Source organism: Electrophorus electricus, chromosome 20 (genome assembly GCF_013358815.1).
Source record: "Electrophorus electricus isolate fEleEle1 chromosome 20, fEleEle1.pri, whole genome shotgun sequence".
Taxonomy (NCBI): Eukaryota; Metazoa; Chordata; class Actinopteri; order Gymnotiformes; family Gymnotidae; genus Electrophorus; species Electrophorus electricus.
The window spans coordinates 10,975,686-11,000,084 of record NC_049554.1 but is presented as its reverse complement, the minus strand read 5'-3'; the positions used below and the strand labels follow the sequence as shown (position 1 = coordinate 11,000,084).

The following is a 24,399-nucleotide window of genomic DNA, read 5'->3' as shown; positions in this document are numbered from 1 at the left end:
ATAAGTGTTTAAATACACAAAAGACTAACAATACAGGTGTGTGCAGGTGTTGCTACGAACATGACCCTCCCACTGCACGCGGCGAGCCAAACCACCGGACTCGTGGGAGGCGAGCTTTCCGTGACATGTGCAAGACTGTCTTAATGACTATGTTCTGTTCAACTCGTCATTTCCATCAAATACAATTTACCAGTGATCTAGTATTTCACATGTAAAATGCTATGAGCAAATTTATGGGCCATTCTTAGGGCCAACGCGTAGATGAATCTAATTTATTAGCCGTGTATGGTGTCTGCCTATGGCCGTACCAAAGTCATGACTTCCCTCACCTTTTATAACTTGTCTAAGCGTTTCGGGAAATAGCGTTGATGGGATCCTGCCTCCCCCTGCCTCACCACACACAATCCAGCACTGTTCCGTGTCTCAGCTCTTTATTTCCGTTCAGTACTAAAGTCTGCAGCACCTGCGCTTGAGCATCTTAAAATGCTCTTCCATGCCCTCTCCCACCAGGACCTGGTTGCTTTGGTGGCTAATGGAACAGTCACCAGCAAGCCCCCAGTCACATTAAGGCTCGTGATTCCTGCCAGCCAGTGCGGCTCTCTCATCGGCAAGGGCGGCTCTAAAATCAAAGAGATCAGAGAGGTAAGTGCCACCTCCGTCCCTCTTCCTGGCTTTTTGCCACCTTGCCGTTGTCTGCCTCTTCTATAAGATTAGTAAGAAGCATTGCTCCACTGGATATTTCGTGGGTCTGGATGCCAGTGATCACCTGTTTGTTTTATATTTATGGCCTCTCTGCTGTCAACCTAGGGATGAGGTAATGCTGAGAGCCTGGTCACGCTAACTTTGAGTGGACGCTAATGCAGGAAATGGAGGAAGGCGAAAGGCAGGAAGTGTGTTTCCAATATGTTAATCGAAGGTGGGAGATTTGGTTAAGAGAGCAAGGCTTTTGTTGTTCTTTTTGTGATTTTTCAAGCCAGCCAGGCAAACTATACAGGGGTTCATCTTTGCAACTTGTGCAAGGGGATGGAATGAAATCGCTGGCTCACACTAGCTAAATAGTGTGCACGTTTTTCATTTCAGAAACCTTGCTTCTTTATTGCCTAGGCCTGATAATACTAGGTACAGGTTACAAGCAAGGAGCCAACTGTGGGATGGTGTATTTCTCTGAATGAAATGGCCCCATGCTGTGACATCTCATACTTTGGTGGCTTGTGTGACTCCTGGGGACCCTCACGCACATTTATTATGTGAAGATGATCCCCATATGGTACCCTTGGCTAGGTCAAAAAGTCACTAATGTTCCAACATAAGGGCTCCCTCACTATACTGATTCTCCTACCTTCAAATAGTGCAACAGCTGTTGGATTAGGCTAAGGGAAAAAACTATAATGTGCAATTAGAGCTGAAACAATTTTTCGACGTTATCGACAACACCAACAATAAAAATGTTGACAGATATTTGCTTGGTTGACTTTCTATTTACCTTTTAAGTGGCATGAAACTAAGTGTGAATTTACGTCTTAACCTGAATGCTCAAAATAAAAACAAAAAAACAAGGTCTGGAGGCATTTATTAATTGAGGACAAATAAGTTTAATGTGATATACAAAAATAAGATGTGTACGATGTGAATGTTCCAGCAACTGAAAATAAAATATCCTGGTGTTGAGGACAAGGTTCAGCAGCATAGTTTGAAATGGAGCTGACTGGACAGAGTAAGATTATAGCTATTTTACTAACATTATCCTTTCCAAATTACTGAAGCACTAATGATGCTACTTATATAGTAAGCCAAATTGGTTTATGTTATGGATGTATTTAGCACAAGCTTTGAAAAACTTGATACATGTTCATTTATAGTTAGTAAAGCACAAAAATATTTTAAAAAGTAAAAAGATGCAGAAAGTGCAGTGTTGTTTTACGTTATTTTACAAAAAACAATAAACAAAATTTTAAAAATGCTGAATGAGTTCCTACAGCCTCTGATTTCCAAACAACATTTAAGCTGCTTTGTTGATTTAATATGAATATGAATAATCAAATTACTACTTTTTGCAGCTCTATGTGCATTGCATTGGTCCCTGTATCAGGAAATGAGACGCACTGAGGCAGTGACTCTGTAAAGTCAGCATCTCGATTCATGTACTAAAATGTAGCCAGATGCCTTCCCTAATGCATATTTTGTAATGCAATTAATAGTTTGCACTTGCGTCCCATTTTCATGCTACTCTGACCTACATTCTCTACAGTCCAGTAGTGCTTGCTTCATGCATGTGTGCTGATGGCTCATCCTCTCATTGGCAGACCACAGGGGCGCAAGTCCAGGTGGCCGGAGACCTTCTTCCCAACTCTACAGAAAGAGGGGTGACAATATCTGGTAGCCAAGAGGCCATTATCCAGTGTGTCAAACTCATCTGCACTGTCATTCTCGAGGTACTGCTGCTCATTCCTTTGTTTCACTTCATCCTCGAACTTGAAAATCTTATTGAATCAATAGCAATATCTACATAAAGGAGCACTCTGCAGAAAGCTTCCTTTCAGTTCTTGTTAACATAATGGAATCGGACCCAGCCATGCCTGAATCTGGGCCCATTTCTCTCTCATTATAAGTCAGCACATTGACTGTCCAGAAGCAATGAACTTTGTCCTCACCAATCGCACGTACTCAGTGTATAAAATACATTGGCAGAATATACCAGCAACACTTGTTGTGACTCAACAATAGCTCCAGACATTATATAATGAAAAAGATTCTGTCTATGGATTTAAAACCACCATTGTTGAATTTATTTGGTAATAATCCATAACTGTACTGTGGGGATGTAACAGAGTGCAAACAAGACTGCGGATGGTCATTAAACTAACATTGAAGTTTTTCTATTGCCACTGCTAACTAGTATGCACTTTTTTTTTTTACTCAAGCCCTATTCAGAAGGTATTAAATTTGTATGTGGTCCTGCGGTAACTTCTTGTTTGCTTCTCAGGCTCTCCACTGTGATTTTTATTTCCATCCGGAACGGCCACATAGGTGTTTTTCTCCTTCCTCCACTGAGAAAATAGAAGGCGGAATTAGATTACCCTAACTCAGTGCTCCTCTGCTAATTTTTGGTCCCAGCCTGATATAAATCACCATGATTTTCCAGGACCATGTAGCCTCGTGATTGGAAAAAAACAATTTTTGACCATTGCTACTAGTCGTATTTAGTTTCCTAGTCCATGGATCCATCGGTGACCTTCCCCGATTTGTGAAACGAAAAAATGGATGCTTATGAAGAGTCGCTTAACGTTTACTTGGTCTGCATGGTACATGTTCCACTGCAAACTCTCTACATAAGAGAGCACTCACTGTCCAGATGGAAAAGAAGCTAAAATCAGTAAAAGCGAGATCCTGTAGGCTTATTAAAGGAGCTATTTTAATAGCAGCTCCAGGTATAAATCATTACTTACTAGTTGGATCACTTCCTTAAAGATCTAATGTTAAAGCCTGTTAAACTAATATAACTGTAAGTTATTGTTTGTATTCAAACTGCTAATGTAATACAATATACAAGCCATAAGGATAAAGGGAGAATATGTAGTAAATAATAAATTAAAGCACACTAGGCAAATATAATGATCCCTATTAGTACGCTGAGTTTTAATTTATACAGTTATTTGTGTCCAAACTGACTCCTATACTATACTTTGTGGTTATGAACTGTCATTTCAAATTGTTTCTGAAACCTTGGGTCACCCCAGAGCCACGTCTTCTCTACTCCAGCACCTTTTTGCCTGTTTGGATGCCATGTTGTGAATGGAGCACATATGATCGCACATGACACAAACATTTTTGTTTGTAGATACAACACACTATATTCTTGTATTCTTGTAGTAAAATGCCATCTGGATGCATGAGTTTCATCACTGAGGAGACGTGCAAAATGTTTTATTACAAATGTCCCGCTGATAAACTAATCCAGTCCGAATAGGACTTTATTCATGGCTAATCTCTGGGGTGTCACTGTTTTTGCAGCTTCTCATTGAAGCTTTAATATTACATTACAAGTATTACAACCACTAAAGCCTGACAAAGCTTTTAAAGTCTCATGTAAAATATAGGACAGTGTTTGCAGTTTCTTCTTCGAACAGTACTTAAAAGGCCTGTTTTAATTATCTCCTGCAGTGCATGCAGTAATTTCTGCTTCCTTTATGCACTTTCTGTGTACTTCCGAGCATCGTATCAGACAGGCACGGGAGGGCAGTGGGGGTTGGGGTGTATTCCATGAGGAAGTTTTACTTTTAGCGTGGGACCTGCTCCTGCTCCTTTCACTGGCTCATTGGGGTTGTTTTGGGTTTTTTCTAATGCCAAGCCTGCCTTCAAAGGCCTTGGAACCACGTCTCAGGACTGCTCCTCGCCGGCTGTTGTCACCTGCTAGAGGATGCAAATTATGCAAAGCTGCCCGATGAATGTTTAAAAAGACTCCCTGCGCTCAGCTGATCGGAGGGGAGAGAGCGTGCTTGGCAGGATCCGGATCCATTAGCATCGCTCCTCGTTACATCCATCAGTTCTCTGTGTGGGGTTTATGGGTAACCCTTCCTTTTAGAGGTGTTTATTTTGTAGTTATTTATTTTTCTGTTTAAGCCCATGGCATTATGGTGAAATTTAGTGGAACATGTTTGTATTCACTACCTTGCTAATCCAAATAATTATCCAATTACAAGGTATTTCACTGTGTCCTTTTCTGCTTAATCACAAGGACCTGTCAGACATTTTAATGTACTTCCTAGTACTTCTCATATTTTCCCCCAAAATAATTACCAGAGTTTGTACTACACTTGCTCCAGGTAAACGTATAACTTGCTCTGTGTTAGATACTAATACAGCCGGTAAGTAAATGTAGGTCTATAAGGAGTAAGTAGCGTATTTGTGTCACTTTTTCACATGAGCAAAGATGGTCAGGTCTGGGTTAAGCCTAATCAAGGCCCGTGCAGTACTTAGTGGAGAAAGAAGGGTGAGTCAGCTTCTCCCATCCATGTGCATTTAATTGTATGGATCAGGGCGTAAGGCCTGAACTGATCCCAGATTACTGCTAATTAGTCTAAGAACCTCTGGCCTGAAATATGGCTTGAGTAGGGAGTGACTGAATGGAGAGGATGGATTCTTGACGCGCTGTTAGATGTCATGATGATCTATCCAACTAGCTCATACTTAATTGAAAAAAAAGCAAATGCCAAAAAAGCATTACCATAACCGAGTATCATCACTCTCAACATTATACAGAATATAATCTAAGCAAATGGCTTCCGGTTTAAAGATAATGGGCTGCGCTTAAGTAATGTGCTGAGGAACTGATCGATAGGCACAGTGCATTTGTGCTGGGCTTGTCAGCATTTCTACTTGTTAAGGTAATTAAATCACGTCAGTCTCCGCAATCAGGCACTAAAACGAACATATGATTATTTTGAGACCTTCCACTGCTGGTATAATAAAAGATACCATTTCAGGTGTTTTTATGTTTTCTTTTTACTTTCGGCTGTTCCTTTAAATACTACATATATTGTGTGCTGTTTCTTTCCTAAATAAGGAACACTTATAAAATGTACTGTCTGCGTTCATTATGGATAAACATACTATGGCAAGTGAACCTTGAAATGACAACTTGTAAATAAAATGGTGGTCTCATAAACAAAACGCTTTTGAAAACAAGTTTGCAGAACGCCACCCGATTTGCTCTCCTTTTATCCCTGTGTTCCACAGTCACCTCCGAAAGGCGCCACAATTCCATACCGGCCAAGCCCCACGCCAGGGGCACTGCTGCTCTCTGGAAATCAGGTGTGAACTTCAAAACCCACAATCATCTACAGACACAGCACACTGTATTGCTTGGATGTGGCCTGTGTTTTCTCATATACTGCATCACATTAATACACTATTAATTAATAAGTAGGGTATTCATAAATATTAATAATTAGGGTATTAACCCTAATTATTTATTAATTAATAGCCTAACACCTAACACCATAACCACCAAAGCACCTCAGTTCAGCTCTGTTGAAAATGAAGTACAGTTTACCATATTTAGACACACTTATTGATTATAATATTTAACATTTGAAATGAAAAGTACTGAAATGTTAGTTTGTTAGTAATTCTGGTAAATGTTCAAACAAGTAGGGTATGGTCAAAGTAAAGTACTCCATAAAGTACTGCAGATCAAAAAAGTTGATGATAATAATACGGTTCTTTGTTTCTGCTTTAAAATGTTAATTTCTGACGGATGTTTTATAATTAAATGAAACTAAATTAGCTAAATCTGAATTCAGCCTTTTTGAGGTACACAAGAAAAAAGCACAAAACGTATGAAATTCAGTGACTACTCACATGCTATGTCTTCTCTACCTATTCTCCTCACTGAATTATCTAGCGATCACACCACTATAACTTTCCCTTAAAGTGTTAGACTAAAGTGGCTTTAATGTTTATTCTTCAAGGCATGCCAATTCATTCAGTAACGATAACATTAAGATCAGCTCATGAATATTCATTAACATTAAAGAGTTCGGAGAGGCTCACTTTCGAAAGTGAAAAAAATTAATTGGAGAGGCAGCTGGCAGCTGTGAAAATGCCTAACTCTGACATGTTGCCCTATTGTGGTAAGGCCAAGATTGATGTTTATTAAAAAAAAATTGATGTTCGGCCCCTTTCCCTTTCAGTCATGTTGGCCCGGCATATTTATTGAAGTGTTATTACTATTAATAATAATAATAATAATAATAATAGTAGTAGTAGTAGTGATTATAGTAATAATAAATATTACTATTATTATCACAGTGTCTACTCAAGGTTTGTTTTGCATAGTATGTATGATGCATGCATGACGTGTGAGTGATAGTGTGCATGTAATGTCTGTACCCTGTATACTACTGTGTTTTGTACTTTTGCACATCTGCATATATTTTACTACTTTTTTTTTATAATATGTACATAGAATATTCACATATATATCTTCCAACAGTACTGCTAGAATGTAAGGCGCAAGCCCTTAAGCTTTTCGCTCACCTTACTCTAGTTTAAGTGCAATGTGGCGATAAAATTGATTTGGCATACACACACACGCACTCACTCACACACACACACACACACACACACACACACACACACAAATCTAGATAGATAGATAGATGGCAATGATATGTAAATGAAAGCCTTGGTTTGTGTGTTGTTTCTGTTCCTATTGCCTTTTGAAGGTGTTCGAAGCGTCTGAGTTTGGCTCTCACCCTCTATTCTCTGTGGCTCAGGGAGCTCTGGATCTGCAACAAGTGAGTATCATATTACCACAGGACGCCATCGTCCTACTGCATCTTCCTTCTCTTCAGGCCAGGCCTGTAAAGATGCAGGCAGACTCTCTTCCTGTCACGCTCGCTCGCCGCATGTTGCAACCAGACTATCTCTCGAGCCAGGGAGAAAAGACCTCTCCTTTTTTGGTTTGTGCATGTCCCCAATCCTCAATCCCACCCTAGGCCTCTCTGTTTATTAGCATAACACGCGGTTTTCAATTAATTTAAAGTCCTTGGGAACCGCGTGTTTCGTAGCAGCTAATTCAGGTTGTTTTCCATGTCCTTTCTCTGTGGGGAAGATATGGAGCTATCTAGCATTCTTTTTGAGTTTGCTTAGAATTTGCTGCATTTTGGGCATGTGCTTAGATTTTTTGGGCGGGGGGGGGTGTCGTGAAGGATTAAAATGGGTCTTTTTTTTTTTCCTCTATACTGAAGTTTTTCAAGTTCTGATGGACCATTTCTTATACGTAATATATCTGAAAAGCAACAGGATGAGAACCTGGCTCATAAAAGACTGTTTTGATGAGGAGTTTCAAAGATGGAATGGAGGTCAAGTATGTAGGCCTGGTTACTGATAAAATCAACCATTTGCAGCAATTTAGCATGCAGGCAATATCTGGGCAGTGAAGGAGGGTGATACAGAATATTAAAGCCAAATATTCCTTTGCTTGTGTATGTGCATGTGTGTGTGTGTCTGTGTTTAGTCATGGTTCTCAACAACATTACCAATGCCCTTATCAGACTGGCTGAAACAGGGGAGGCATGTGACCTACACACACACGCACACTTTGGTGCGCGCAAACACACACACACACACACACACACACACACACACACACACACACACACACACAAGCAGAGTGCCTACCCATGACTTAGGGCCTTGCCATGAGGCAGAGTGATACTTTGGCAGTCTTCAGAGTACATTCAGATAAGTGCTGCCTGGCAAGACCATGGAGACTCTCACTAATGAAGGCACTGCATTAGTGCACGTGTGTGTGTTTGTCTGTGTGTGTGTGGGGGGGGGTAACTGTGTTAAGTGCTTGTGTAAGGCGATTAATGCTTTTACCCATTATTTACGAGTGGGCTGTGCTTCAACAGGGAAAGAATAGAAAGGGACATGGAAAGATAAATAACACCAATCAATAAATGAAATAATTTCGATGGAGCATCCTCTCCTTTCCCCTCATATGCTCCCCAACTGCTTAGAGCAGCGAAGGTAATGATAAACACAGGAACAAGTATATATCAAAAGACAACCATTGCAAGAGAAAGCAAACAGAACTGAGCCCACACACCATACACACGGACACACTTCTCTCAGGCTCCCATGGGTGTCTGGGCCTATGCCCTGGTGGATTATGTACAGTTTCTATTGAAAAAAGTCCATTTCCCTCGAAAACATTCTCCTAAAACCCATGACCAGTTATTAAACAGAGTGATAGGAACAGCAAGTGGGTGTGTGTGTGTGTGTGTGTGTAGTATTTTTGTGTCACTAGTCCCACCTGCCTTTCGCCCTCTGTCTCTCGCTCTCTCTCCACCTCTCCTGCTCTTTTCCTTCCCCTCTCTCTCTCACTCTCGTCTGTCTTTCTGCAGTGTGTTTAAACTTTTAAACAGGCTTACACAAGAGTGCCTGTGGGAGTGGCACACAGTCCTCCCCTTTACATCCTGCGTCTGCCTACCGAGCTCCATATTCTCTTTGATGCCGAGGCCTGAACTCTGAAAGCTCTCCGGTTCGAAAGTGGGCCTCTGTAAACCAACCAAAGCGAGCGCCGTTGACGCGGGTTGAAAGCGTGGGCAGAGTGTGAACGGCACCAGCCTATTAGCCAGCCTCTCTAAGCCATTCCCGTGTGTAATGTAATGTACTCAGAAAGGTGAAACAAAAAACCCTGTGACTTCTCTTCTTCTGTCTTCTAGGCATACACTGTACAGAACCAATATGGCATTCCACATTCAGAGGTAAGGGTCATGAAGATTAATTGCTTGTCCTTGTTCCCCCTGACAACACCAGTCTACACTGAGATATGACTCAGTTATTCTGTGCTACATTATAAATGAGCATGTTTGCCCGTCTGACTCTTTTTTTATGCTGCTGTTTAGAAACAATATGTCATTAAGCCAAAGTTCTCATCCAGTCTGTAATAACTTGTCATTCATTCAAGTGTCCCTTCATGCTTTTCTGTGTGTGTGTGTGTGTGTGTGTGTGTGTGTGTGTGTGTGTGTCTGTTTGTCTGTCCTTTAGCTGGCCAAGCTGCACCAGTTGTCTATGCAGCAGGGACTGGCACCGATAGCCCAGCCCACGACTACTCCCGTCCTACCTGGTAAGTTCCACCCACACGTTGGCTGTTGTTTCCCATGAGCGTCATGTAAAAGGGACAGACCAGTTGTAAGAAGGCTGGTTTGACTGGTTGGAGCCTCTCCCATATGCTGCCCCTTACAGACTTCATTTGCCAGTGGCCAATTACAGGCAAATGTAAACAGCAAGCTTCACAATCACAGTCCTGCCCCTGCAAACTTTGGCTCAGAACAGAACGTTGTGACTTACTAATGGGAAAATCGAACAGGACTTTGCTTGGACTCTGTGTCACCCAGGGCCAGGGATGGCAATATCTTCAGAAGACATGTTGCATCGAAGCACCTGGACGCATAAACGTAGATCAAATGGACCTCCCACCAGGGGCCGTGCCAGTCTGGCTGCCTGCCTTGAAGCATATGGCACGTGTCGATCAGACCAGGAGAAAAAAACAGGGCTGATCCTGGTGGGGAATTCACATCGAGCAGCCCATGCTTTTCCAGTCCATATCCAATTTCTCGTCAAGTATGGGATCTTCTCACAGCCACCAAGTTCACCCCACCAACCAAAGGCATTAACCATTCCCTTACCCCCCACCCCAGCCCACTGACAGGGACTATTATCCCTTCTCTCATATTGTTTCAAGAAACCACATCTGGGGATCCTGTATATATTTGCGCAGAAACGGGTTTTTCAAAGCAGCCTATTTTGTACTTAACTGACTGTTAAGCATTATGGTAAATAAGCGCTCAGCCTCTGAGACGAAAGGTGTTGCTCGCAGCAATTTCTGTGCATCAAAGAATGAACACAACAGCAGCTCCGTTCCTGCTGCGGAGGCCAGGAGAGCATATCCCTCTCATGATATGGCTGGAGAATTCAATTATGTTGGGGGTAAAAAGCTCATCAGTGTTTCAGTATATTAAAACAGGTTACTGATGAGCGGGTTTGGGGGGTGGGGGGGTCGGCGGTGATGATGGAAGTGGAGACGGGGAGAAGTTGGCTAAGCTTTCGTTGTGTGGCAGGTGATAACATGCAGGCGTCAGAGGCAGGTAGCAGTCGTAGGTCAGGACCGGGAATGAAAGCAGCAAGGTTGGACTGTGCTGCTGAAGGATACCAATGTGTACAGAAGTCGTTCGTGTAGTGTGCAGCTAACTTGGCGATGCTGAGCTGAAGACTGACCTAGCTCATGGGGAATGGTAGTCTTGTTACAAAGGCAAGGCTCTTGTGTAAGGTACACATGAGACCACGGCCAATCCCATGGACTTTCACACAGACCTTGCTGAAAAGTTACTTGGCAAACTAGCAACAGGGTTTCTCTTGGTCTTTCATTCTCAATGCTACACGAAATATTTCAAGCTGCTGTTGTCAGTAGCAATTCTAGGCATTGTCAGCAGTCCTTCAAGAATTTTGTCTATATTTACACAAACATAAAAAATATCATTCCCCTATAAATTCCTTTGGGGATGATTGCTAGAAGAAAATGCAATAAAAAATAAATGCAAAAAATTAAAATCTCCTAAACCTCTTCAAACAGTCTTCCACAAGCAGCCAACAGACTTTCAAACTCTCCAGGTAGAAACCGGAAGGACTGGCAGCCGTTGAGATGTCAAAGGCCCAACATGTTGAGCTCCACTTTCAGTTACAGGAGTGAACAATTATTCGGAGGGGTGACACCCACTTAGAGAGGCACACAATGCAGCTGTGATAATCAGCTTTTGCTGAAGTGCTCCTGGGCTTCATTAACTTGATGACTCTCCTCTTTCTTAGCAGGCATGGAGTCCAATTCCCAGACGGCTTCGCAGGAGCTTCTCATTCCAAACGACGTAAGTGCTGCTCCCTCACTTCCTCTTCAGCGGCCTGTTTACACCATAGCCATTTCAAAATTGGTACTTTAGTGGCGTCATTTACAGTTCTGGTTAAGTCACACTTAGCTGGTAAGGTCTTTAATTTTTATAAGGTGTTCTGCAGATTGAACAGGCAGTTTCGTGGTTGTAAAGCGAGACTTTGATTTACTTTTAATACTGAGTGTAAATTGAAGAAACAGTTGGTAAGAATGTTGTCCATCATAGAATATCTGTTCATAAGCAGCTTGCATGAAGAAAGTTTGTGTTGTAATCCAGTTTCATGGGATTGGTGGAAAATATCTGCCTTGCTTTATGAATATTAGAATCTCATAGGTGAGAATTATGAGAAGGATGTCACCCAAACATAAGAAATGTGAGCTCCAGTATGCACAGTGAAAAATGAAATGGTGTGTGTGTGTGTGTGTGTGTGTGTGTGTGTGTGTGTGTGTGTGTGTGTGTGTGTGTGTGTGTGCATGTGAGGAGTTGAGGTTAATATATTAACACTGGTGGTAGAGTGATAATACACTTACGGGCTATATGTTAAAGAGGATTTGTGACTCTTTGTAATATTACTGAGAACTCATAAAAGCACAGCCCTGCACAGTCTGTGCAACGGCGTTCTTCCGTGGGCTCTTCATATCTCGTCGTGTAACCTAGATCCATCAAAGATACGGCACAAACAGCCCCACGTCAGACAGTCCGTCCAGCCCCATCAGTCCGCCTGGCTCCCTTGCAGCAGTGACAGGAGCTTCCCTCCAATCCTGTCATGCCGGCTGACGTATTTTGGGCTCCTCTGCTGTCAAAACAGAGCGGTAAATAAAGATGCCGTCCGGAGCCTTTCATCGGAGCCCACAGCTTCTCACAGTACAGTGCCCTGGAGGGAAGCTGGACGTGCCTGTCATGCCTGCCCACCAAAGCACCCCCACTCTCGCTCCACGCCCCAGTGCCCTTGTGCCTCACCAAGATCGCTGGATTAATCTGCTGGCTCCAGGCCCAGTTGAGGGCTCCGGCCACGCTCGTTGGAGCCATGAGCCGCGATGGCGGAATGCGAGCTTTGTTATTTTAAGGGCCTGGTGTTTGGAAGGCGAGGAGAATCCTTCACTGGTATTGGGTTTTTATTGCTTGTGATTCATAGCAGGCAGGTTTGTTTGAATTGTTATTTGGGACAAGTGAACAAGTGCATCTCTCGTTTGGGCCAACATTTCAGGGTTCACAGGAAACATATTAAGCCTTACACCCTTCTTTGCTTCAGACTAGGCAACTGCGTCAAATTATTCTAACATCACAGAAATAAAAATTAATTTAAAGTGGCACTTGCATAATATATATAAATGCATAACATACCATTTTAAGCAATCATAATTTCCATTGTAATAATGAGCTAATAGAGAAGAAATCCTATGTTAAATGATTTGAGTAGGGAAATGCTTTAGATGCTATATATATTACAATGGTCTGGATATAACCATATGACTATATGTAAATGTATTGTAAGGACTTTAAAAGCCAATACAAATCTTGACTATGTATGAACTGGAAACATCTGTAGTCTGATTTATAGCAGTATTCTTAATATACATGAGTTATAGATTAGATCCTACCAACAAATCATAAATACAATAATGTCTCAATGGTCATGTTATATTAAATCTATCTAATGCATCTGTTATGATCTATTACTAAATATATAAACCGTTGCCAATATATATGACAGGCATTCACCAAAGTATATGCAACGGGCCAAATTTGAATTCGTCTCCATTCACATGCGCACAAAAAGGCTATAAACAGGGAGATAACATGGCATTTATTACTGGAATGCATTTGCAGCGTAACGATTCTGCAACAAGACAACATCAAACAAACATCAAAAGGCTGGCAGACCAAGTTGTTTATCACTCGCAATCAAGCCTCCTTCTCCTGAGGAGGTGCTTCACCACAAAGGCCTAACCCGTGAAGTCTTCAGGAGCGTGGCAGGACAGGAATCAGACCCCGGTGCTGGAGACCACCTTGGCAGAGACAAGTTTTTTTGGCCTGTAAGTTGGAGGGGCTTCCCAGTGAGTCAGCTCACAGCAGGGGGGTAAAAGTGGGGAGAGTGGCCCTGTCTCCTCTGAGCCATGTCCTCCGCTGTCTCCCCCGGATTTTTTTAAAATTACAGAGTGCAACAGGGATTCGACTGAAAATAGACCTGCTGTTACCTCGGAAGGGAGGGGATTTACCCCAATGATGGTTTTCTGTTCCTGTGCGGACCAGATCTTTGAACTGGATAATGTCTGACGTCAGAAGCTTTATTTCATATTTTTGCTATGAATAAATAGGAAATAGGGGTTTGTGTGACCTCTTGCCTTGCTCTCCTGTGAGGGCTGAATAATTTACAGTTTCATAAAACACGGGATATGGATGGCTGGTGCAGGGGGCCGGACTGGGGTGCCAGCGTGACCTGCCCATCGTCCGCCAAACACTTGGACACCTACATAATCAGCTGAGCCATTAATAGCCTCAGGCACCAGGGAGAGCAGCAGGACAAATCAGGAACTGCAGCGCCATATGACTTGTGAGGAAAGGAATGCTCTGTGGGTGAAACACGCACACACAGACACACAAACACAATGTGAGGGAGTAGTGTTAGGACGAAGAGGATGAGCAGAAAGGGGGAACTGTCAGGCAAATGCCGAACTGCCAACGCATCTGCGCTGGTGTCGCATCGTCATCGTCCAGGCCTGACACAAAGCCACCGGGGTCAAGAGCTTGGCCTCCGACCTTCCCCTCCGGCGTGCTGTCGGAGAATCGGCAGGCCGTGTCTGAGTTTGGAAGCTGCCCATTCAGCTAGAGCACCGCGTTAGAGCCGAGTGCGAAAGTCAGGCTTTGCCACCTGTTGTGGGCTCACAGTGACGACCTCAACCAGCAGAGTAAGCATGGCCATTAACAAACGCACATTGCGGAGGCACGGCGCCCCGCCATCATTGCCTTGCCGTTTCGGGTGGTGCTAATGAACGGTTTCGGTGGCGGCACACGGACTCAGTGGCTTGAACAAAGCACAGCAGATGTTTCTGTAGCAGTGTGCTAAAGAGAGAAATTGCATAACTACAGAGAGTGTGCTCTGAACAAGTGCTTAGATGCGCCTGATACAGACATGGATTTCTGTGATCTTGTTCCCTGACTTGAGTTTGAAAATCAGTAGTCACTTGGCAGCACAACTGGTCACTGCCGATTTTGATAGGACCGCAGATGACCAATGACTAGAGAGATTATGGACTAGATTCACAAGTAATCTGCTTCACTCAGCCAGACAGTGTGGACTAAATGATGTGTTGACGGTTTCCCCTTTACAAGACTGCAAAAGAAAATGAAGGGTCCTAGAGGTCATGCAACAGCATAGTCCCACTTTATGTCTCTATCTTAATACACTGTACCATAACTTTTAAGGTGACAATAAAAAAAACCTAATATGGAATATTACACAAAAGAAATTCCTTATACTTTAGAGTTTATGTGAGTTTCCCAACCCAGTCCTTGGGGGCATCTGAACAGTCTGTATATTTTCTCTAGCCCAGCTCCCAACACCCTGCAAACGAGAAATATAAGCCCCGAATACTTAGCACATTAAAAAATGCGATGTTTCTGTGGGTTTCTGAGACTGGGTTGGGATACAGTCATATATGAAAGGTAGTGTTACTTGAATTCAGATTCCCAATTCAGTGTAAGTGTGTCATGGTTTCGTTACCACCTCGGTTAACCCAATATCACTGAACCTCTTTTGCCCTCGTCTGCCTTCACAGCTGATTGGTTCCATAATCGGCAGACAAGGTACAAAAATCAACGAGATCCGCCAGGTATCCGGGGCTCAGATCAAGATCGGCAGTCAGCTGGACAGCACCAGTGACCGACATGTCACCATTACAGGCACTCCGATCAGCATCAACCTGGCCCAGTACCTCATCACATCCTGGTAAGTACCACAACCCTGTTGTCTGTGCTGGAAGTAAATGGAGGTTAGCTGCTCCTCATATGCTCATCAAGAATCAGTCTCTCACCTTACCCAATAATACCTTGGCTAAGGATCGGAGTATAAATCACATCTCTGCCAGGACATCGACTGTCTGGCTGTCTGGGGCCTTTGCTAATGTATTGCTCTTGTGTCAAAGAAGGACAGTGTTGTAATCACTCTCCTGCTCGAACCAGAATCACCAGGTGACTACAAAATGGGGGGAAAGGGGCTAAAATAAGTCAAAACGTGGAATTAATTGTCTGTGTTTCAAGATAGTGGATTGTTAAAGCTAAAGGCAGAGTGTTCAGTCTGCCTCATAGACAGACTGTAATTCTCTCCCATGAGAGCTCAGCAGCTGTAATTTGATCAAACGTTGAGTCAGACAAGAAAGGCACATGTTCCAGAGAGCTTCTAAGTGTTTCTCGGTGTAATGTTCTCCTGGCAATGACAGAGGAAATTTAATGTGATGATCAAACAAAACTGATAGTTCACTCAGTGCCCAGGCCTATGAAAATGAATCAGCGTGCTTCTCAATGGCACTTATAGTAATGACTGCTACTAATAGTGAAAATGAGACACAAATATAAAATGAGACATTGTATTTGATCAAATAATAATACTAATAATAATTATTAGTATTTACAATAGAATTGTTTTTTCAAACCAATTAAATGAGAAATTGTATGCTATCATAGTTGTTTTGTTATGTAGAATGAATTAATTTATTTATTTATTTACATATTTGCACATATGGCTGGAGACACTAAGATTTCTGATTTCTGAAGACAGTCAGATATCACAGTCAGATTTATTGGCCTGTGTTGTGAATCAGCAGGTTCCGAGTGTGGATCATGAATAAAAAATGGGTGCTTGTCCCAGGTGTGTTCAACAAGCAGATGGGTGCAGACTGCCAGAGGGCCTTCCTAATGAGATCCCTGTTTGTTTTGTCCAAAATCTGCTATAATCTCTGCAAGGCCACAAATAGAAAAACGGTCATTTTTAAACAATTTTGCGAACAAGTTTAGTTTTACTTGCATCTGATATGAGTTTAAGTTCTTTAAATGGTTTGTCACGAGTTGAAATGCTGTTAATTTGGTTTGGAAGAGAGCCAGTGAGTGGAAGGTAGTTTTCGGCCAGAGAATCTATGGAATTCCACTTTGACAGTCTTCAGATAACAAGATGATTCAATCAAGCTCTTTCATCTTGACGTGTTCACTCGTGTTTTGGAGCTTCCGTCCATGAGTGTCACCCGCCATTAGTGTTCCTGTCAAAGAACACATCCTTCAACACATGCAGCATTGCAAAGCATTGCATCAGAAAGTTCTGCATATTGAACACACCCCATTCTTTTATAATGTTCATTTGACCTCAGTGTGACAGAAGGTCAGCACAGGCTCTTGAAACAAACACGCACACACACACACTCTGTGCTAGCACGCATGAGCTCCTGCATTTGCAATCAAAACCATATTGCCAAACGCATTTGCTCTTTTTACCATCGACTACAGATTAAAGAAATCCTAATGAATTTAAAATCATTTTGTTTCCTTTCCCTAAGCCCCTACCCAAGCCATCACCCCAAATTAAACAGCACCTCCCCCATGAGTGCCAAGGTCCCCCCTCAAATAATCTGTTGCAACCTCCAGCAAAACACACCTCTCTTATGATTTTTCCTTTTTGTTTCCTTTTTTTGTCTTCTTTTCCTTCTCTTTCTCAATTTTTTTCTTTAACATGTCTTTTATTTAACCTTCTAACCCTTCTCCATCCGGGTCCCTTTCCTTCTCTCCTCTCCCTCCGCCCTCAACACCCCTTTCCTCTTCCTGCCCCCCCCCCCCCCCCGTACAGTTTAGAGACAGCCAAATCCACCGCCCAGTCCTCCTCCATGTCGACCCCTGTAGACCTCAACATGAGCTTCACCCAGCCCGCCTCCCCTGCCTCGTCCTCCGCCGCAGCCCTGGCAGCGATGGGTGGTCTGCCCCACGCTCCCATCCTGGGCGCTCCCTATGCCCTCCCCCTCTCCAGCCTCCTGGGAATGAAGTCCGTCCCCTTCCTGGCTCTCTCCGCCCCCGCGGCCGTGGCCACGGCCGCCGCGGCTGCCGCTGCTGCACCTGCCCACGGCGCCCTGGCCTCCTACACGGCCAAGATCTCCTCAGCCAACGGCATCAAGAAACCCGAGCGGCAGAAGTTTGCGCCCTACTGACGGCAGCCCGCGTGCAACCATGGGTAGCCCCCCGTCCCTGCTCCTGAGACCACAACCCGGTGAGGAAATGCTTCAGTGGTCCTCCCCTCCTGCCTGTTGTAGCCGTGTAGTCGAAAGAGACTTTACTGGAAGTTTTTTGTTGTTGTTGTTGTTGTTGTTGTTGTTGTTGTTGTTTTGGGTTGTTTTTTGTTTTGGTTACTGAAAACTACTACTAAGACACTATAGAAGGACAATAGCATATTTAGAAAGTTTTGTTTATGTTTTTTGGTTTCAGTAGCCTCTAAAGCCATAGCCTACTCCTAACTCAGTCCTGTCCCATGCCCCCGTCCTTATACTCATCTACTGTCTGCTCTTATTTATTAATAATTACAAAATATTCCCACAAAGAGTTTATAAAGTATGACACTGGTGACTGATGCTAAACACTCTGTCTCAGCTTTTATACAATGATGTCTGTGGATGCTTATGTATACAACTTTCTCATTTTTTTAAGAATCTTTAAACAATGTATAAAAAAAAAACCAGAAAAAATGTTTTTAAGAAGACTACAGATTTAAACCTCGCTCTTGTGTTATGTTTTTATGTGTTTTTGTCACATTTGTTTGAACATGGGTTATTTATTTTATTTATTGCAAGTATTTTCTTTTACAATGTTGGCTTTGCGTGTCATCACACAACAGTTTCGGCCCTTTTATGGTACAAGGCACACCAATAATTTTCTCCTTCCTCTAAACTTCACAGATTTCAAGATTCCTTATTGTTGAATGGAAAGTGTATATTGCTATTATGTGATATTATAAACTAATTAAACACTGAAATTCGTAAAGATAGGACCTTTTATTTCGATTTGGAAACGCTGAACTTAGCTAAACTAGCCTAAACAAAAAGAACTGCGGTGGTCAAAACTGTGCTCACCTCTCCTGATAGCATTCAGAGTCTTCTATGCATGGTGATTTACCTGTTCAGAAATTAAAAATGCATGTTAATTTGGCCCACACATTCACACAGAAGCTAAAACAAATAGTAGCCAAGGTCTCTTTGTTGGCAGCGGAATCAACACCAGGCAAACTAACAGACAAGCAATACTGGACTGAAAGTGTTGATTAAACTCTCACAAATACATACAAACACAGACACACACACTAGACCTAGCCATAAATGTGCATCAACTGTAGCTGTTGTAATTATGACTGTTTTCATCCACAAGAGTATATTATGTAGACTTATTTTAGTTCTGTTATATATATATATATATATATTATTTTTCTTTTTATGAAATATATGAATATAACTCACTTATTTTTGTAAAGCCAGATATTATGAATTGAATTTGTCCACGGTTACTTACAAATTCATACATTTAGATGTGGTTAACCTTTGACCTTGTGTTTGTGTTTATGGATGTATTTTTTCCCTCTCCTGTCTTTTCCTTTCTTCTAACGTCTCACATACTCATTTGCATGAATTCAACTTGGCGTCTATGCAAAACATCTCTTGATGGTTCAGCGATGTATCCTGGGTATCGGCCTTAAACACACCACTGCTGGGTATGGACTGTGGAGAACAATGAGGCAAAATTCAGGCAAAGGCCACGATAGCATCGGCTTGATGAACCATGTGATATAAACACGCACACGCACAGACAAGCACGAACCCGCTCGAGTGCGCGCACACATGCGCGCAACCTGTATATTCGTTGCATTCTATCAATTCGCTCATTCCAAACAAAACCACCATTTACCCTGTATAAAATGACACAGCGTTGCTATACAACATGCCACACTGCACTTGAACATGAGAATTCCACTATGGCCAAATGAGAAACAGGGGTGAAATGTTCAAGTGATTCACTACTTTCTTCAAACGTCTGTTTTGATTTGCACCCGGGTTTCGCCCTGTGTCGGCCTGGCACTTGTGTGACTCTTGATTTCACTGCATTCATCAATGCCATATGAAAAAAAATAAAACAATACTGTATTAACTTGATTCTAGGCTCCTGACTGTAATTTGTTTGCACACTGGTGTTGACATCACTCCTAACACAAGTCTCTCTCTCTCTCTCTAACCAGGCACCACAAGTAACAAGTTTTATGTTGTTTGGACATGCAATACTTTTTTTTTTTTTTTTTACTGTATTAAACATATATTCAAAATGTTGTTGGGGTGGGGGTAGGGGGTGGTATAGTATTAATATTGATTACTTTACTCAACATTGATCAAATGCCAAGTCTGAATCTAAACTACCAGATATATTTTAGCATGATCTTAATGTCAAATTAAAAGCTAATGTGTACCATTCGTTTAAACATTGCACAAACATACAAACACAAGCATGCGTCATAATAGTTTTTTATTTCTCATGTCTCAGCACAATCACGTTTAAAAACATTGGCACAAGACATAGAAAGTGCAACTCAAACGTCCACGTTACCCTACACTCTGACTCGGCTTAGAGGGCTCAGTAGTTCCTGTGTTTTCATTTAGTGGGATTAGCCCAGGAAAATAGAACACCTTTCTAGGAATAGCCGCAACCGACCAATCAGGTCCCCCTTTGATCCCTCCGCCCTAAAAGAAAATAACTCAAAAGGAAACCGCTGCTTCCCCGAGGGTACAGGCTTATTATAATGAGTACTGAGTTCTGAGTGACTCCCACATCTGAGCTCTAATTCATTCCAGAAAATTGCATACGGTATTGACAAATGCACAACAAAATTACTTTCCGTCTAGCAAAAAAAATGTTAGCTTAGCACACTGCCTCGGTAGATCAAACCACAAGGAGACAAAAAAACATATGCAGTTTATATTATTTCGTTTCGTGTCAAATTCATACTGAACAACCAATCGGAAAACTGCCACAGGGCCGACCGTCGACGCCGATTCAACATGCAGAGTTGACCAACTAAAGCCAACGGTTCGGAACACGGCAGTGGATGCAGGCGACGTTTGGTCACGGACGCCATCCAACGGCCTGACGCCGTCCGACCACCGATAGACGGGTCTGTGCGTCTCTAGCCTAACGACAGTGCAGCCTGGCGCAGTGCCACCGCCGTGCGAGAGAAACAGACTACAACCTCGAGATGAAAGTCTGCTATGAATACAGTTACGCTTAAACAGCTGCACAACACAAACAAATTCTTCCAGGCCACAATAAATGGTTATGCAGGGTATATACGTGTGCATGCGAGCGTTTGAGTGCGCGCCTGGGGGTTCGGTGTTGGGGCACTGCAGTGTAATGATAACCCTACAGTAAGCCCCGAGTCGCACCGACAACACCGTCGTTGCCCACACAATCAAGCAACGCATCCTGCTGGAGGAGGCTGTTTCCTATCCCTTCGCCTAGGCCGATCGTTTCCAACAGCCTTCAAATTAGCCAACATCCCCAGACAAAGGCACCAGAAGCCACGGGCAATTACGCCGGGTGATAACCTCTTCCGGGCGATGTCTGGAATAATAATTACAATTTACTGACAATTAAAGGCAAGTCGAAGACAAAAGAGGCCCTAAATGGACGCCGGTAATTATATGGTGATGGCTACTTGGCTGTCGAGAGCTCCGCCAAATACAAGTGGGGCCCGACACGAGTTTAAAAAGCACCATGCACGAGCTAAAGAACGGAGAGCGTGCATTAGAGTTCAGCGCACGAGTTCAAGAGAAAGCCGCGCTTGGTTACCCCAGCAGTGGGACAGAGACCGACGGCGGATGTAGTCGCTATGCTACCATAAAAAGCTATTCGGGAAAACTTAATATAAACTTCACTATAGCCACAAAACATAACAACAACAACAAAAAAAATTAGTATAACGCAGCATACGTTATAGCAAGGTTATGAGTTCAAATTGAGTTAAATTGTAATTCAAACTCTTTTTCCATTTATCTCTACAAATTATAAACCCCAAAATAAGACACTGCGTTTCGTTTGGAAAGCGATATGTTTGCGTGCGTTACATTAACATCAAATAGTTGCCTTGTAGGGTAAAGCCAACTGCCTTACAACTTGGCTTTCGTAACCAGTTTAGTCATCTATTGCCTTTTTATCAATGCCAGAAACATTTAGTGTGTAGAAGAGTATGCAGCGTTAATGAGAACAAATAGTGGGGAAAGACGGACAAAAAGAAAGCGATAAATATACTATATACATCAATAGTGTACTCTCCCCCCCACCCCCCGATTTTAAACAAGCGTTAGATTGGCTAGATTGTAGAAAGACGATGGCAGTCAGGGTTATCATTCTCATTTAATTACTGCTATATATGATATCATTGCTTAGAACCTTTGTTATTCGGGAGTCAGGCTGAAATAACTGTTGTTATGGTTGGTTGGGTAGCGAATGTTTCGTAATTGTGCACGTGCTAGTGTGGAATTGCCGGCCCCGCAGGCCCCTTGCCGCGGCTCACTGAGCTCGGGGTAGGTGCGCTGCACTCTCCCGTTCCAACTAGTGGCCTATCTGTAAACCAACGATCCATTTGCTGTCAATGGACGTCGGCTGATGTAGCAGTAGTCTTCGCACTTTTGCACTTGACTTTCACTTAGTTGGATTATTAACTGATTTATTTCTATCGTTTTTAGAGTCGTAATACATGTTTCGACCGATGCAGTTTACTCTGAAATGCCATAGATTTAGATGTATTTATTTCCCCTGTTTTTGTTATATTTGCTCTCATTTATTCTACTTCATCATGGCTAAGAGGGAACCTGCTTGCACTCATAAAGTCTGCTTAGTCATACTGAATCATTGAAATAAGGGACAAAAAAATGTGGTCTGGCAGACGGAAAAGAACACGATTGGGGTTGTTTTTTCAACCTTCTCCCCATAGCCTTTTTCGTCCTAGGTGAAACTTGTCACAACCACATGATTTCCTGCTAACTACCCATGTGGCTAGCTGCGCATTCATTTATTAATTCACTCATTGCTCATTTATTCATTGTTTAATGCCTTCAGTCTTTTATTGATTCATTCGTTGCATTATTCGCATAATTAATTTATGTATTCCCACAAATCACTGATTTATAAAAAAAAAAAAAAAAAAAATTGTAAATATGTGTATATAGGGGAATGCTGAAATTGAATGCTAAAAAGGCTTAAATCCTTTAAGACATCGTTCTTACTTGGAAAACATCCCCAAATCCAAGCCAACTGTTGCGGCTAGAAATCCATTTGGCGCGACTCGTCCAAGTGTGCTAAACCCCATCATCAGCCAGCTCTTATTCCCCAGGGCGGGTCTGGCCTTATTTTTGCCTCTTAAAAGAATGACAGCTAATCTTTAAGCAGGTCCGCCTACACTCAGACCTGTCCTAATGGCTACCAGTAAGCGGAAACCCTGTCCACACTGCAAAGCATAAGTCATTAGTATTTTCTTGTCCGTCTGCATACACAGGAAGGGATTGTGGGAGACTATGAGAATATTTTCTGTAAATTTGTACACTGGCTTCCATGATTATATCATACTTCTCAGTACTCACGGCTAACCAATCAAATCTCACGCATCACAAAAGCTCTGCCGTAATAACCAGTATAGTTCAGTTTATTGCTTTTAGTGTATTTGATTCGTTGCTGTGGCAATAAGTAAAAGTTGAAATCCAAGTGGCTCGACTGCATGGGGAGGTATTACTGTTATTGTTATGCATCATTAGGAGTCACTTACTAATTTATCAACTTATTCAGCACAAATCACTGTGCTGAGTACAAATGGAGGGGACAATTCACGGTGATTGTGAGCTAATGGTCTGTGTAGGTGACATGACTGGGCTATATATCGTGCTTATGTAGCCCAATTGTATGATCTTTGTTCAAGCATTTCTACAACTCTGCTTTCTTTACCTTTGTACTGTACAAAGGAACCATAACAAGGAAACTGTGACTGCGACTACTGCACCCTTTCAACCAGAATGAGTGATAAACACACACACAAACACACACATACACACACACTCAAACACTCTCTCTCTGAGTGATGTCGACGCCACAGTCCAATACAACAGCACTCCTGACCTCATACGTGGAGCATCTAGAAGTGTCCTGTTTCAGTGTCCCACTGGGACAGAGCAGATCTTCCTGAAGGACCACGAGGACAATCAAAGAATGGGATCAATCACAGGGCTGAAAGAGAAGGAGAAGGAGATGCCTGGTGCCTCTGGCCCCCATGTAGTCAGCCATCTGCCAGCCAGGAGCCCCCCCCCCCCCCCCCCCCCCCCCGGGGTCAGCATCTGCCAAGAAGAAGCCCAAAGACCTCTGTCCAACAGGCTTTGAGATCCTACATCTTAATACAGTAGTGAAATGAAGGGTCTGATCTTACTGCTATTTTGTTATATATCGCGACATATGACCTAATAGGAATAAATACTATTAATACTAAGGACACGGGTCCTTCGGCAAAGCAAAGTGTGTGTGTGGGGGTGTTATATATATATATATATATATATATATATATATATATATATATATATATATATATATATATATATATATATATATATAGAGAGAGAGAGAGAGAGAGAGAGAGAGAGAGAGAGAGAGAGAGAGAGAGAGAGAGAGAGAGAGAGAGAGAGATTGGTACCAGGAGGAGCCAGTTTCTATATGAAAAAGTAGATGTTTAAATCATAACCAAATTTTCTCCCCGTTTCCTATAAAGTGTAGAATTCCATGGGTAGTGTACTACTTCAGTGGCTAAGTGTAAAATTGGAGGAAGGTATTCACTCAGCTGCCCCTTTAAACAAAACAGTAACTGTGTCTACTCCTAAAGAGGATCATGGGTAATAGA

At 42.5% G+C, this 24,399-nt stretch overlaps 1 protein-coding gene across 6 annotated transcripts in view; it reads left to right on the top strand.

Moving 5' to 3' along the window:
- The window catches only part of pcbp4 (poly(rC) binding protein 4), a 59,347-nt gene extending 39,720 nt beyond the window's left edge, over nt 1–19,627 (top strand). For 2 of the 6 annotated variants that reach the window (XM_035520219.1, XM_035520218.1), the window contains 9 exons: nt 511–642; nt 2,304–2,432; nt 5,737–5,811; nt 7,227–7,298; nt 9,234–9,275; nt 9,559–9,637; nt 11,377–11,432; nt 15,233–15,402; nt 17,287–19,627. In XM_035520219.1, coding sequence (XP_035376112.1) covers nt 511–642; nt 2,304–2,432; nt 5,737–5,811; nt 7,227–7,298; nt 9,234–9,275; nt 9,559–9,637; nt 11,377–11,432; nt 15,233–15,402; nt 17,287–17,641 — 1,110 coding nt within the window. In that variant the 3' untranslated portion in view covers nt 17,642–19,627. The other 4 variants (XM_035520220.1, XM_027001815.2, XM_035520222.1 and 1 more) reach the window with 4 other exon arrangements.
- The last annotated feature ends 4,772 nt before the right edge of the window (nt 19,628–24,399 follow it).